Source organism: Sphaeramia orbicularis, chromosome 15 (assembly GCF_902148855.1).
Source record: "Sphaeramia orbicularis chromosome 15, fSphaOr1.1, whole genome shotgun sequence".
Lineage (NCBI taxonomy): Eukaryota > Metazoa > Chordata > Actinopteri > Kurtiformes > Apogonidae > Sphaeramia > Sphaeramia orbicularis.
The window spans coordinates 27,686,793-27,703,524 of record NC_043971.1 but is presented as its reverse complement, the minus strand read 5'-3'; the positions used below and the strand labels follow the sequence as shown (position 1 = coordinate 27,703,524).

Here is a 16,732-nt window from a genome sequence, read left to right as displayed (position 1 = left end):
CAACTTAAGGAGACAGCACAGGAGAAGAAGTGCTGTCAGTAATAAAACACTGTGTGATACATCGTAAATTACAGCCAGAGTTTACTGTAGCAGCCATAAAATATAAAATAACATATAATAGCATTATAAAAGGCAGCCAGTCAGAAACACTCTGTATTTTCCACAGCCAGGATATAAAGTGCCTACAGCATTAGATCATTTAAGAAATTTTATACTGTTAGTGCTCAACATAAGTATACTGACCCAGGCATGAGTCATTTATAAAAGTCTACATGTATTATTAACTTTGAGAGGTACGGCGTCATCATAAAACAACACTTATGAAGTACTGTGACTCATTACTATCAACAATCTCACATGTAACTGCAGAAAATATATGTGACTTACTTGACTGAACGCCATCTGACCACTGCCTTGGACATTTTGATGACAAGTTGTACAAGATGTTGTAAAAAAAGTGATTTTCAAGCCTTTCAAGCTGTACTACAGAAGCATTAATCAAACTGATAGGGCTATTCAATTGAATTACATTGATTAATGACATTTTGAGCTGCACATTGGGCCACGCAGAGTAGTTTGGGGAATTGAAAGTCAAAATGCACCCATCTGAGGTTTAGATGATGATCTGCATTACAGTACCATTAGGCTAATGAGAAACTGACTCAGAGTAGTGGCTTGTTTATCACTTGAGCCTCTCAATAAAGGACCTCCATATTGGTCAACGGTAATAGCGCGGCAAAGTATTGACTGTTCCGAGGGAATCCAATAGGAGATAGCTAACACACCAGAGCCAAGACTATGTCACTGCATGATGTTCATTATTCATTAAATCAATCAAGTTGGAAAGTAAAGGAAGTAACAAAGTAAAAGTCAACTAGAATTACTACTTCGTGGTTATATGCCTCCATCCACCAGAGAAATCAGTTTATTTTTCTGTCTACTGTGTTAATGAGAGGGAAACAAAAAAAGTTTCTATTGGGCCAATAAAGCTGACTCTGATTTAATAGACCACAAAGTGGAAGCTGAGACAGTAGAAAATGCACTGACTTATTGAGCACTACTAATAGGTTTTATTTATATTAGAAGGTAAAATGCCTTAGTAGAAATAGTTTGGTTGGAAAATGTCCTGATGGTGTCAGCAGCTGTGTTTCCACAAAATGTCACGCATTTTAAGTAAACTTTTGTCACAAATATGAAGATGCAAATTAAGTGCAATAAACTGGTTTGGAGTGACTAATCTAGGCTGCGTTGTGTTACTGGGAGGGGCCGCTGTAAACTATGTTACATAGAATTCTAATGAACAGAGTAGAAGAAGCAGAGCATTCTGTTGATTTTGTGATAGGATAGGATAGAATAGGATAGGACAGGACAGGATAGGATAGGACGGGATGGGATGGGATAGGATAGGAAAGGTCTCCTCATCAGTACATGACATGTACTAGACATGTTTTCACACTCCATCATAACATCTGGGAAGATGCAGCATAGTGCTAGAATTAAATGTTGTTAGGTTAGAATTTATTACAAATTTAAAAAAAAAGGTCTTTCTGTTTCTTTTATGCACATTTACTCAAAAATCACCTCCAAAGAATAAAAAAAAAGAAAAAAGGAAATCAAATGCACCTTCAGCTTCAACCTACAGCTGTTAACTATTAGGGTAAAAAAAGAAGCCAAAATTTGACAATACATACTTTTGATCTGCAGATCTATCCTGTCTATAGTGTAAATGTAATATATGTATATGTCATTTCTTATTGCCAAAATATTCTGCATGTATTTGTTTCAGAATAGAGCATTAGAGTCATTTGATAACTGAAGCATATATTAAACTCCTTGACCTCTCTAAAAACACTTGTAATTACCCATTTCAGCTAAAAATGTGTGATCTTCAGTCATGGAATTCATTTTTCACAGCCTCAAGAGGAGGTGAAGATGTCTCATTTCCTGTCAGGTTACTTGAATTACAATATGCTATAAAAGGTAATTATGAAGTTGAAGAAATATCAAGCCCCAGTCTTTCTAATGTCATTTCTTTACAGTCTATTTTACAATGTAAACAAACTAAAACATTCTTGTCTGTGTCAGGCTGCTCAGTAGCAACAGTGACAGAATTCAGTGTTACACCAGCAGACCAGATCTATACAGCCACCACAGTGTGTGAAATATGGTCACAATCTGCCCTTCTGTTCCTGAGTTATGGTGTTTAACAATGACAAGAAAAATGTTTGCAGAAAATTATGATGTCACAGTAAAGTTGACCTTTGGCCTTTTGGAAGTAAAATGTCATCACTTCATCATTTATTTACAGACCTTTTTCACAGCAGACATAATGGTTTGTAAAGGCGGTTGAAGCACAGGTTTTACTAATATTAGCAGTGGCTGTGTTCCATTTAGTTTTCCCAGGAGGCCATTCTAGTTTAACAAATCAAAGGCCTGAAACTGATGCGTCTAAATGGGAAACAACTGTTTTAACGACACCAATTACACCTGTGTGTTTTCTGTCAAAATGTCAGCTGTGACAAAGTGTTGAGGGTTAAATTCCTAGATGACCACACCTCTTGCTCTTGCTGCATGTCATTCCTCTGCTCTTTTTACCCACACATCCTTTCTTACTACACAATCAAATACAGATAAAAAATGTACCAAAATGAGATTGAGAATAGGACGAACACATAGCCTGAGAATATAAAATCTATTACTCAAGGACGGATTGTTCTGACCACTTCACACCTAAATCCAGAAAATACTGGGACTGAGGTACAATGTCACTGCTTTAAATTTGTTTCTGATTTGGCTGCAATATTTCTGTCTCTTTTTGCACCCTGTGAACATGGGCATACTGTATCCTCATGCAGAGATATTTTATTGGAGCCAAAACGTCGCCGTGAAAGAGGTTAAAGGATTTTTATTGTCAATCATCGCCTCAAATCTTGATGTGGTTTCACAAATACGCCTTCCTCACCCACTGCTGTTAAATACAGAGGAGGATTAGTGTTAAATGACTAAATAAGCCCTAAATCACATGCTTTGGAAAAAATAATTTTAGTGAAAAAAAAAAAAAAACCTCCACACAGACACTTAGTTTGCCACAAATTAGGGATTGTTGTGCTTTTATATGTTGGATGAGGTTTGCTATTCATTCCCAAAACCCATTTCATTTGATATATTTATGCAACTGCCCCAGAGATGCTAACAAAGGAAACAGTAAAGAGGGACCTTGATATATATAAAAAAAATGATGTTACATATTTAGAACATAAAACAATGTAGATGAAAGAGGCATAGGATTATACATCTGAAAATGTATATTTCATTGTTTTGAGAGTTCTTTGATTAGAATTTAGTTGGATTATTTCTGCATGTTCTTTATTTCATAAGAATCAGTTTTATAACAAGTGGTGCCTGGCACAACAAACCCCGCCCCTCGCACGTATTGTAGCTTATTTTGGCATCGATCCAGATGATGTCATCATGTCTATGCGTGTGCTGCTGTAAACATATCAATTGCTTCTATAGATGTGGCAAGTTTGAAGTAAATTGAAACAAAATTAATGTTTTTATAGACATTTGAAATTCCACCCATTATAAATAAATGGGAGAAAAAAGAGGAAAAAAATTCATTAAAAATTTTGAACTTTGACCTTCTTTTCCCAAAAATGTAATAACATCTTTTCTGGGTCACTGGCAATCTATAAACCTAATTTGGTATGAATTCTACCAATAGTTTTGCTGCTACAGACATTTGGAATTTCGCCCATTATAAGTGAATGTGGAAAAAAAGTTTTTAAAAATTCATAAAAAATTTGAACTTTGACCTACTTTTCCCAAAATGTAGTCAGATCTATTCTGGGTCACTGGCAATCTATAGACCCAATTTGGTATGAATTCAACCAGTAGTTTTGTTGTTAGAGTGTTAACAAACAAAGAAACAAACAAACCAAACCAAAAACAATACGCCTTGCCTCCCCTTCAGGGGGCGGGGAAATAAAATCAATAAGGTTTTAAAGCACATTTGGCAAAGGTTAGATTTCAGTCAGATTCATCATCATTTTGCCTAAACTGACACTGGATGTGCTGATGTAGTCATATTTATGTGTAGAAGCCCATAAAATAAGCTCACAGCCTTAAAACATAAGCAGATCTGTACAGGATTTCCGCTTTTCATTGCATTTTAACGACAAGACTCTATTTAAAATGTTATGAGAGATCATGTATCTGCAACAAAGAAATTCTTATTCAAATCCCGACTTCGTGATGCAGCTGACAATGGGACCCAAACAGCTCAGCTTCCAGTGCAGTCGGATAAAAAGCTTGTAAAATGCTGCTTGTACAGAAAAACAGAAAAAAGCTAAGACTATAAGTAACTCGTACTGGATCAGTGCTGGAGGCCACTTTCACTAAAAAGCATATTTACTGTCATCACTGCCAGCATTTTGGTGTTGACACATCTTTCAAAAGGAGGGTCAAAAGCATCAACACACTCACAATTTATTTTTAAAAACCTAACAACAACTTTTTGTGTCAGAAAAGGTCTTTAAAGTTATATTCTGAAAAAGATTTGTGACAGGTCCTTTGACAGTAGGGGTTAAACTGCCTCTCATGAAATAAACACAGGTGATTCATTTAATTCTTTGTAAATTGTGTTTAATTCTGTTTTAATTATTTCAGAGTGCTGATTACAGCTTAGTGAAAAGATGTTAATTAGTCCTGGTTTCACTAAAGTAGCTCAGCACAACAATCTCTTTCAGGTCAGACAAATGGAGCTTTTCCACCGCAAGGCACCAGCTCAACTCATATCAGGTACTTTGGTTCCTTTGCGGATATAATATTCTTTCAATACAACTGGTCATCACACTAACTGGAACTGAAACTGGAGTGACGCCGTCCTAACACAATACACAGGAACAACAGATAATATGTAAAAGATGTTATTCCAGTTTGTGGATGTTTGCCACAAGGAGACTAATGCCCTCAAAGGCCAAACGCACTGAATGATCTATAATGTTAAATAACTTTTGATTCACTTGTTCTATCAATAGAACAAGTTTTTTTCCTCTCTTTTTTTTGTTTTATCTTATCTTATGGACCAAGTTTTGTGTCTTTAATAAAGCTTGAATGAATGAATGAATGAATGAATAATCCAGGTAAAAGGCAATTCCTCAGCTTCTCAGCAGAATAAGATGTGTGTTTTTTTGGACGTTCAGAGGCTCTGTAGTGAATTCACCAGTAAAACCCATGTTGTTCGACAAATGACAGTAGTTGTAGATAGTTGTTTTTATAATCAGTTGATGATATTTGCTGAAAAAGTCACTATTTCTTGAGTTTTCTCTGTTTTGACAAAATAATCTTTGAATTGTTAATGATTATCTTCATGATCAGTGAATTAAATATAGGAAAATGAGTTTTTCACTGAAAAATGAAAAAAAAATGCACACAATAATATTATAATAAATGGTGATAAATCACTTTGGAAATGTTAAAAGTAAAGACAAACTCATTTGGAGGCCACCACAGAAATAGTTCTAAATCTTGAAATCTTTAAGAAGAGTGGAAATAGAGTTTAGATGATGAGACAACACTGGGATACTGAACACCAATTAGTAGGTGACTGGCTGCTTCAGAGGTAATAACCAAAAATAAAAAGAAAAATATCACCAGTCTAATGGAAAGTCGAAACAGTAAAGAACTTGACTAGAGTAAACCTAGAACCTTACATTAGAAAAGGTCCATTGACGTACACAGAGACGATTATGTCAAACAAGGAACATGTGACTAAATAAATGCAGACACTGATATTTCATAACATTTTTTAAAAATATTGCTCATCTCACCTAAAATAGCCACCACCTCATCATCTTGAATAACCTCCAGCGATCCAGACACCACAAAGCAGAGGCTGTCCACGCTTTCCCCTGCGTGGTAGATCAGGTCTCCAGGCGCACAGTGGATGGTCTGAAACTCCATGGCCAGAGCTCTGAGGCAGCCATCGCTGGCCAGTCGGAAAGCCGGGTGCTCTTTGAAAACTTTACGGTTGAGATGAACGCATATATCTGCTCTCATATCCTTAGGACAAATCTGTAACACCTGAAAAAAAAAGAAAAAAGAAAAAATATTTCAACAATAATGACTGGAGTATACAAGAACAGAATGCTATTGCTACAGGGCCCAAAAAACTGCTTTAAATCTGCTGTATTAATAATTAAATAGAGGTCAACTGACAGTGCATTTTTAAATGTCAGTGCAGCAATAACATTTTGGATCAGTATACAGCCAATAGTTGACTGGTTTTGTCAGGTTAAGCCTTTTTCCTCTCCTTCTCCAAGACCAAACTACATAAATATATAAATTAGTGAATGTCAAACTCAAAGTAACTGATCAATAAATCTGGAAAACTAGGCTTATGTTAAATCCTACCATAACAACCATATCAAGTGATTAACTCATTTATAATTAAAAAACATGTACAAAGTTGTCAAAAAATCTGGGAAAATGTTAAATATTATTGCTGATACACTTTCACTTTGTCCTTTACTTTGATGGAAATCCGTGGCAAAGTTTGCATTTAGCACAAATCGCAGCCATATTCTGAAGAACATAGTGTTTTAAGTATTTCCACATCACAAATAACACATACTGAGTTAAGCATGTTATTACCCCACCCCCTGAAGGGGAGGCAAGGGGTATTGTTTTTGGTTCCATTTGATTGTTTGTTTGTTAACATTCTAACAGCAACACTATTGGTTAAATTCATACCAAATTGGGTTTATAGATTACCACTGACCCAGAAAAGATGTTATTACATTTTGGGAAAAGTAAGTCAAAGTTTCAATTTTTTATGAATTTTTATTTATTTATTTTTTCATTTACTTATAATGGGCGAAATTTCAAATGTCTATAAAAACATCAATTTTGTTTCAATTTACTTCAAACTTGGCACATATGTAGAGGCATTTGATATTCTGACATCAGCACATGCATAGACATGATGACATCAGCTGGATCGATGCCGAAATAATATACAATACGTGCGAGGGGCGGGGTTTGTTGTGCCTGGCACCACTTGTTCTAACTGCTCTCAATAGAAACAATAAGTAAATCTGACATGATCGATCAGACACGACCCAGCCAGAAATCATGTTTTCAAGTCATCAGGTTGTATTCACACTTGATTCTTAGTGAAGATTCACATCATATTATTTTCTTTAATAAAGAAGCCACAAGTAATGTTAGGAACTGATGCAGCTATTAACAGATTGCTGTGAATTGACCATTTGATGTAATTTAATTACATTTGTGTACATCATTTAGTACAAAAGTAAAAAAAAACAAAAAAAAAAACATGTATAAAACATACAGTATGTAATCATTTTGTGCATTTTTCTGAGGAAATGTGAAATATTATATCTTTAAATCTCTTTTTCTGTAGTTTTGGAGACTTTATGGATCTACTTCTGAATACATCCATCATAAATTCAGATTTGAGGTGAATTCATTGTTGCTGAAGCTGCTACACACTGGTCCTCAGTGTCATTGAGAGGCAGCATGTTCAGGTACACCTAATCAACAGGATGCCAGGCCGTCACAGGACTTTGCCTTTAAAACAAATCTCTTTGAAGATGAATGTCAAGCAGAAAGGGATTATGTGCCATTTTTAGACCCTTTAGTGTGGCCTGTAGCCAGACAAAGAAATGATACGGTACATAGAGTACAAGCTTAATGCCTAAACAGGGCTCAATAAATAATTTGAAATTGCTAAACATTTTGACATTTCAGTAAAAAAAAGCAAAACAAAACAAAACTGTAAGGATTAAAAGTACAGACACTGAGCATTTTACCAGACATCATATAACTCTGGTACCTTTTCTGTGTCTATGCCCCGTGACATGGACCAGGTCGATGCGATGTAGTCCATGACCCTTTCACTCAAACCTTTGGGCACCTGGTAGAGCTTGAGGAAATCCCGGACGCTGTTTAGCATCTCGTGGTAACGGTTTGTGTTGGCGTACATCTGCTGGAAAATTGTGGTCACGTTACCAAAGATAGTGGCATAAAGGAGCGCTGGAGAAAGACGCAGAAAATGAAGAATAAGTTTGATAAATTCAAGATTCAAATCAAGTTATATTATGTCATGTTAAGTTAAATTAGTATATAACATGAATGAACTAGAGCGTATAGATAAAAATTCCCAATATTTATATATGAATAAATATCCCTGACCATAACAATACATGTCTAAAAGAGAGTGGGACAAAAACAGGTATAAATGTACAAATTTACCTGTTCCTACCCTATTTCTATAAATACACATAACTCAAATGACACCTTACACATTATATAATACATTATCAATGTGTGGGTGCCTCCAACAACACCAAAAAAAAACAGCATTACTGACAGCTACATCGGCTCCATCCCCCCTGACCTCACAGAGGATTAAGTGGTGACAGAATGAATGAATTGACAACTACAGTATGTGTAGGCTTCAGAGGGACAGGCTAAAATAAATACAAAAAAGCCTTATACATTTTTAACAAGCAAGAAAATTGCACATATTGTCAACAGAATGTTGATTAACATAATATTTCTCTATTAGAAAAGCTGTGATGTTATTTCAAATTGACGATGAAAACAGTGAATCATCAAGTATTGGTGTAAAAGGACATAAAACATCCTAACTACCGCTGGTACTTATTATATATAATCATAATTAGGTGTCAAACCAAATGTGCCTTAAGTGTTAATATTGTTTTATTAGTGACTGCTTTAGTCAATCATGTGGGAAATTAACAATTCCTACTCATCATTACCTCCAAATATGATGAATAAACCTCTTGCCAAAAGGGAAAAACCATAATTACAGCTTGTTGTTAAATGTGTGTGTACCCATCCATACCCACATTGTTACATCCTACCCAATAAGATTGTGTCTTTCACTCATCTTGTCATGTAAGAAATAAAAAAACAGATAAGAAAAGGTGGATCTGTGGGATGTCTGTGTGGATGAACTGGTGCAACAGCTGGTGTGTGTGGATCAAAGCCATCAGATGTCTGCTCTGTGTGCAGTGTTCTCCTGGCAGTAGAGCCCTAATTAGCCCTGCTAGAAGGGACGGAGAGGAAACATGCCAGCCACACATTTCAATTATCCTCAGATGATGACAGTAACCTGTGCGTGTGTTTGTGTGCGCTTGTGTGTTTGTTTATTTTATGGTGCACAATCAAAGTGTTGAAAAACTGCACAGGGAATAATACTAATTAAAAATGCACTCAAAACTCCTCAAGGGCGAGGATAACCACAACTTTCATCCTTTCATCACCACCACTCACTGGTTCAACAGTGTTATCAAGCGCTGCGGTATACTACAGTCTTTTATAACCTACAAAACAACGGATGCGTGTTTGGAGCATATGTTCATAAAATCGGTGAGATAACAGCTTGAGAGATTTAATCGGCTTGAGGGAAAAAGAATGTGCGTTTGAAGTTGTCAAAGTTTTAGGATGACAACCTCAAGCCTGAGTGCTCCCTTTTCTAATAAGCACAAAATGCTGTAACAAAGGAAACTGTATCTGTCCCCATAGAGCAGAGCTTCATCTACCGTAGACGCTCCTGCACATCACTCCTCACTTGCTGACATACTGAACTTCATCAATAGCATCCAACAGCTGGTTTGATGACCACCACTTTCACCCTCATCCTCTGATTCAGCACTTTTATCAGTTGTTGCAGTCCACGACACTTTTATACGCCACAAAATAATATGTATGTGTAGGGCTGATAGTAAGTGAATGCATTATGATCATTTACATGTTTGGTTCACATTAGTAATGAAAAGAAATGTTTTGTTGTTTTACTCAATTTCAGTCTTCATATTTTATGTTGAATAAAGATTTATTATTGCTGGTTTTAAAAGAATATAATTTCTCTTTGTGATAATTATCAGCATTGTGGTCTATATTTTTCTTTTATCTTTATGGGGTTTTTTTTATTATCCACTGAAACACACAAAATAAATATTTCATCCTTAAATATTTTATTCTAATATAAATATATAATATGAATTTGATTTGCTGTCTCTATAATTATAAAAATAGTTGGATAGTGTTTCTCAGTTCTCACCATGAAGAAGGGTTTAAAACAACAATAAACCTTATTGTTTTTAAAATCAGGACAAAACCATCCTAGTTATGATACCATCAGTGTCTAATGATTAGAACAGTTTTATGATGACAATTTTGGACACATCATCCAGCCCTATTTTCAAAGCAATTGTTTTACATGGCCTAGATTTTAGAAATATTTGTCATGCTTTGAAAAGGAAATTAATTTCTATGATTTTTGTCGTACAGTATTCATGTGTCTGTAGCTCAAGAGGGTTAATCTGCTTGAGGAAAGAAAACCTGCGTTTGAGGTTGTCAGAGTTTTGGGATGACAACAACCTCAAGCCTGAGTGCATCCTTCCCTAATAAGCAGAAATTGCTGCAACAAAAGACACTGTATCTGTCCCCGTAGAGCAGAGCTTCATCTACTGTAGTCGCTCCTGCACATCGCTCCTCACTTGCTGACGTACTGAACTTCATCGTAGCGTTGCTCGGCATCCAACAGCTGGTTTGTTTCAAGGTAGTTAAAAGACAGTTGTCAGAAACTCAAGCCCCAGGACAACAGTTGCTATAGCAACAGGACATATGTACAGCCCCCCTTCTTCCCCATGCCACCCTCCGCACAAACCCTCGTCACACTGTGATCTTCTACTGGCAGCACGATCCAGTGCTGATGGTAAAAATAGCACAGTATCAGGGCATTCATTTTTCATAGAGAACAGCCGTGGACTACAGTAGATTGCATCTACAACAGAAACCTCCAGGGGCTGTCTGATGTTTAGATATTCACATTTTAAGATGATCTGTATCACACAATGAAACATTTAGAAAAAGACAACTCTTAGATCCAGATGAGTCTTGCCATTTCCCCTGAGAGTGCATTCAGAAACAGAACAGCCAAAAGGTACAAATAGTGCGTGGTAGGGGACAATCATCTACTCGTTACAGGATTGAGACTGTGGCTAAGAAAAGTACAACGTAGGTGAGGAGTGATTTCAGAGAGATCGGCGGGTGTGCTGCGCTGAACTGATCTGGCAGTGTTATTGCTCTGAGCTGTTGCTTTGCACGTACAGTCACACATAATGGCACAGCACTGTACACTGTATTAGAAGCCACATAAGCAGAGATACATCATAAATGTTTCATATGGAGATGTGGAAATAAGGACATGCTGTGAAAATCTGCCTCATCCTTAGTAGTTTTGATCATCTGATAATTTAGTGAGGTCAGGTTTTATAACATTCTTACTTAAAGGAAAACTGGTCTTGTTGTTTTTGTGCCATTATTTAACAGTTCATTATAGAGGTAGAGCATGTCTAGTGTGTTGTGCATGTAACTGATATTAGTGGGGTTTGATTGTTGAACTTCATCAATCCAGAACACAAACATAAAAGCAAGTTGTATTGTTAAAAAAAAAAAAAAAAAGGGGGGGGGGGGGGGTTTGCATAACTACCATGAGTCTTCTTTTGGGTTGCCAGGATGCCACACAATTCTCTGGTTTCAGCATTTGTTTTGTTCTTTTAGATTAATATTAAATCCATTGATCCTTTTCTTTTTATAAAAGGTGGATGTATTTTATAACCTATGATTAATTTAGAGAAGCTGAGTCAGGATTCAGGCAAAAAGGCTAATATTTGACCATAACAATGCTATTTTAATAAGGAGTGATGTGTAGTGGGAAACTCTTTGATGAATTAAATAGAAAATATGATCAATAGTTATTTCATTAAATTATAGTCAAAATGAGAAGCATAATCTAGGCTCCAGAGGAGTTATAATCTTACTCAGCTAATCATCTGTAAAGTTATATTTTCTGAGTAGCTATAGCAGTATGCATAATTGATTTTGTTCATCTGTCTCAGTGGACTGTGGCTTTAAAGAGCTTATTTGAACTTCTCCTGTTTCATGTATTCTCTACATTAGACTGAAGATGTAACGCCTCCACTCACATCCAATCATCATCATAGCCACAGCAAAGATTTTCTCCCCATCTGTCGTCGGGGCGATGTTCCCGAAGCCGATACTCGTTAGGCTGGTCATGGTGAAGTACAAAGACGTGATGTAGACCGAGTCCTTGTTGGGGCCGCCCTCCCACTTCCCAGAGCCACTGGCGTTGAAGCGGTATGGAGTACCCACAGTCTCAGCCAGTATGTAGAGCCAGCTATCTGTGCGCACAATGTTGGTTTCCTCATCGATAACTTCATAGTCACCGATGCTGTACCTGTAAGTGTGGACAGGTAGAAATACAACACTCATCACTACATTTACTAAATAGAGTTTTGGCTTTAAAATTCAATACTGACATTGTGTGGTTGTGTAATAGTTCTCAGGAAAACACCAAACTCAATACGAGTAGCTACAAAGTCCTTGTCATTTTACTTAAGTTAGAAAAACTGCTTTTAGTTTCTATACTCCCACCAACGGGAACTTTTAATAAAATACTGTAAAACTACTGCAAATCCATGTTCAAAACTGACTCATCCTCTGTCTGCACATATTGGAACTCCTATGTGTATCCTCTATCTTCTTTTTTATCAACTGCATACATAAGCTAGGTAGACATTAAATAAAAATACTTTTGATTTCTAGAAAATTGGGCCACATCATCCATTCAATATTCAACAGGAAGTCACAGCAGTGTAGTTCTACCACAGGACATGAAACTTCTTTAAGCTTTGAAATAATATTTATATTAATATTAATATTAAAGTTAAATAGTGTATTCCTTGTTTTGTTTTCTATGGAAATAATATCCGGAATTGGCTGGAAAAAAGCTGATAATACTAATTTAGTCTAATGTAATATCAGTGGTTGAGTGTGTGATTTTAACTTCTGTCTTAAATGTTGACATTTACCTGTGAATGTTAGTTTAACCTATTTTTTCTTCTTAATAAGAACCAGCTTTAGTGGTAAAGCCTGCTTTAATGTATTGATCGGTTAAACTTTTTTTAACTTTATGTTATATAGATGACATAAGAGATGCTGCTGCAACTGTCTCAAGACGTGTTTAGGTTATATCATAAATAAAATCATACCCTCTGTCATGCAATCACAAATACAGAATGGTCAGAACCTCAAAGAGCAGACAAAAGCTTTTTGTCAAGATAAAAAAAAAAAACAATGTTGTAAATTTATTTGATCATTTTGGGGAGACAATATTGCCATTGTTGCTCCTACTTTTTTATGTTTATGTAATGGCGTTCAAATACAAATGTTCTGTTTGTGTTGTGTAACTGAAACACTAGTATAATAACAGAACAGAATGGGATTTTTTTCCAGTTTATTCTCAAAGCATACATGGAAAATTAACTGTAAAAAAGTTATAATTTCTAATTACAATATAATATAAAAATGTAACAACAAGGAAATAATCCTTTGTTCCCTGTAGGACTTTAAACAGTCATAATGGTATGTATGTCTATCTATCTGTGTATACCACACGCTCTCATAAACATAATGAATCAAGCACAAAACATGATGGAAACTTAATGTTTCCACCACACTTGCCTCCTGCAGAGTAGATGATCTGATTAGACTTCGGAGGCCTGTGCTCCATAAATTTGCATATCAATGAGAAAAACTAATTCTCTTGAAACTATGATAACTCTTCCTTGCTTTAAGGTACAAAGAACATACAGTCTGAATGTGTGAAAACAAGAATGTTGACAAAAAATTAGCCTCTAATTAATGCATTAATGAGCTTAATTAAGCAACTCATTATAATAACTGGCAGTGCTGTTAATTGATAATCATGATCAGAGAGTAAAACAGGATATAATTACGTGTTAGTTGAGGACGGTCCACTCAATGTAAAATACATGCTCATTTGTTTTAAAATAACAAGAACATACCAAATGCAGGCCAGCCAATGGGCAGCCAGCCCAAAAACACACACCAGGAGGACCAGCACCGCCGCCCCATATTCAATGTAGTGGTCCAGTTTACGGGCAACCCGACCCAAACGGAGAAGTCGGACCACCTTCAGAGAACTGAACAGACTGCTGATCCCCTAAAATATTAATCAAACAAAAAGAGAAAAAAATGCTGTCATACAAAATATATGTATAAATTTACTCTGAATCCTAAATTTACACCACCATTTAAAAAATATATCTTTATATTTGCCACTGTTAGAAACAATGAAAACTGTCAAATAAAGGGGACTCCAATGTCCACAAATTAAGTGAATCTTTTATGTAACTTATAAATTAAATAAATAACCTGTTGGCACAAGTAACCAGAGTTAGATTTTAACCAGACTAGTTTATTTAAATGTGTATCAGCATACATTAATGAATATGCATAAAGGTGGTACTATGAAGCAGTTAACAGATGTAAATGAAATGTAGCAAAAAATAAGATGAGACAGACTAAAAATGTTAGTGTACCTTGTGTTAATTTTATGAGCATCCCCTGTTCACTCCAATGTTATTTTACTGTTTCTAGTGGTTACATAACCAAGAAGTAAATGTCAACTCAGCTGAAATGTTATACTGAGACACCCATTCTGTGATTTAAAGGGATGGAAATTGCGTCAGTCTGCTTTACACTTTCTAAGAGACAACATCTTTTCAGTTGTGTGTGTGTGTGTGTGTTTGGGAGGGTATATTGATTTTGCTAATGTGCTGTGGTCTGCAATGTGAGTACAACTGCAGTGCTCGCTGTCACTTGATCCGATCTAGCTGCCTGCCAGACACCTCAGCTCCTCTAAAATCACTTTACAGACCTGAGCTCTCGACACAATTCAATTACCAGTGCAATCGTGCTGTTGAGTTCTGCTGCAAACTCTGCAAACATGAGTTAGGACAAAAGTTTATAACTGAAGAGACCAAGGCAGATTTGTCTTAAAATAAAGGAGTTACCTCAGTCAGTTAGCCGGCTTCATTAATGTAATATAACTGGTAAACAAAGAGTAAATAAATAAAGACAGACCGAGGAACAGTAACTCTAATGCATCCTCTCCATAGTAGGAAAGTTTTGAATTGACATTTTCTTGCACAGAAAATAATTGTGCATTTGTTGACAGATGCAATTAAAAAAAAATTAAGTTTAAGATGTTAAGAATGTGTCAAATTTGAGTAAAAGTGAAAAAGAAAAAAAAAAAAATTGATGGCGTCTTCTTGCATACTTTTAACAAGTTATTCCTGGCAAGTAAGTGCTGCAGAAAATGTGACGACAGTTTCATCAAGAGACAAGTTTGTGAAACATGTTTATTAGGTGTGTAAGTGTGCAAGTAAAAACACATCATCATATTCGGATCAAACTGAAGCCTACTTGAGTGACAGCTCGGTGGTTCCAATTCTTCCCATCAATTCGTCCCATGCATGAACACAGGCAGAAGAGGAAGGGGCCATGCAAAAAGAACGGAGGGATGAAAAAGAAGAAAACAAAAATGAAGCACAAGTAAGAGAGAAGACACCTGATCATTGGTGAGCGATGAATAAACACAGGAGAAAATCAACACTCAAAGAAATGATTTAAATCAAACAAACATAAAACACAGTGTCTGTGTTAATAAAGCATGTGCAGTATGAATAAGCATGCATTGAAAGCATCGTTTTTCACTTGCAATTCTGAGACGGTATTTTTTTTTCTGTCGTCATTGGGTTCTCAGTCATCAGAAACTGAAATGACACATTGACTATTAGTTTTTCAAGGTGGTACATAGAGCTAATAGCCAAGAATAACTTTGACAGCCACTTCACATTAATGATCTCTCCTTCCCCATTTGGAAACCTGTAGGGGAAAACAGGCATCAAAGTTATTCATGTCAGTCATTAAGGTCTGCAGCAGCAACGGCAACGAGATGTTTCAGCAGCGGTTTAATAACTCAGGCAATTGTTTACTTGCTCACATTTACTGTTGCGGCGCATTGCTTCAAAGCTATCTGAAGCAAATTGGTGTCAGTGGGTTGTTACGGAGATACACGAGGCGATCCTGTGAGTGGACGGTTACAGCTGTGATGTGTGTTTGCAGCCACGGCCAATGTCCATCCTTCTCAGAGTGAAAATGCACTACTGGAAAGTATGAAGCAGCATTTAATAGAAAGGAAAAAACAATATAACGATGAGTTTTAATGTAAGATCCTCTCAACTGATAATGGATTTTAATTATAGTGCATGTTTTATATTAGAAGCTGATAGTGGGGAGATGATGGGAAATGTTAAGATAAAATCAAATAACATCAGTGTTATCTTTGAAATCTCAAAAGGTCGTTGTTTTTTCCATCTGCTGACCTCTGACTGCTTTTGCCCCAGATACTTGAACCCGTCAGCGTTTAGGATGCTGAAGCATTGAAAGACTAGAAAGGAGCAAAATGCTGGGGCAGCAAATATGCTTCAGCGCCCACAAACAGGCCTCTTTTAAACATTACCACAGCATTTTATAGTACGTCGTACCAGACAGCCCCTGAGAGCCAACATACAGTACACTGCTCACTGTGTGACACACTGGGCTGATAAATGCTATCACAGCATTTTACACAAGATGCAATAACACACACACACACACACACACACATACACACACACATCAAGAGGCATGACATATTTAAGCACACGCAGACACACATACACACACAGGCACAATGATGCATTGATATAATGAAAACCGGCAAGTGCAAGACCCAGAGGCTCCA

At 36.3% G+C, this 16,732-nt stretch overlaps 1 protein-coding gene across 3 annotated transcripts in view; it reads right to left on the bottom strand.

The window, feature by feature from the left end:
• LOC115433745 (potassium voltage-gated channel subfamily H member 1-like) overlaps window positions 1-16,732 on the bottom strand; it is a 47,458-nt gene that overhangs the window by 12,291 nt on the left and 18,435 nt on the right. For 2 of the 3 annotated variants that reach the window (XM_030155211.1, XM_030155212.1), the window contains 4 exons: window positions 13,947-14,104; window positions 12,045-12,316; window positions 7,859-8,058; window positions 5,832-6,084 (listed from right to left, as the gene is read on the bottom strand). In XM_030155211.1, coding sequence (XP_030011071.1) covers window positions 5,832-6,084; window positions 7,859-8,058; window positions 12,045-12,316; window positions 13,947-14,104 — 883 coding nt within the window. Of the gene's footprint in view, window positions 1-5,831; window positions 6,085-7,858; window positions 8,059-12,044; window positions 12,317-13,946; window positions 14,105-15,369; window positions 15,397-16,732 lie in introns of all 3 variants that reach the window. The other variant, XM_030155210.1, reaches the window with a different exon arrangement.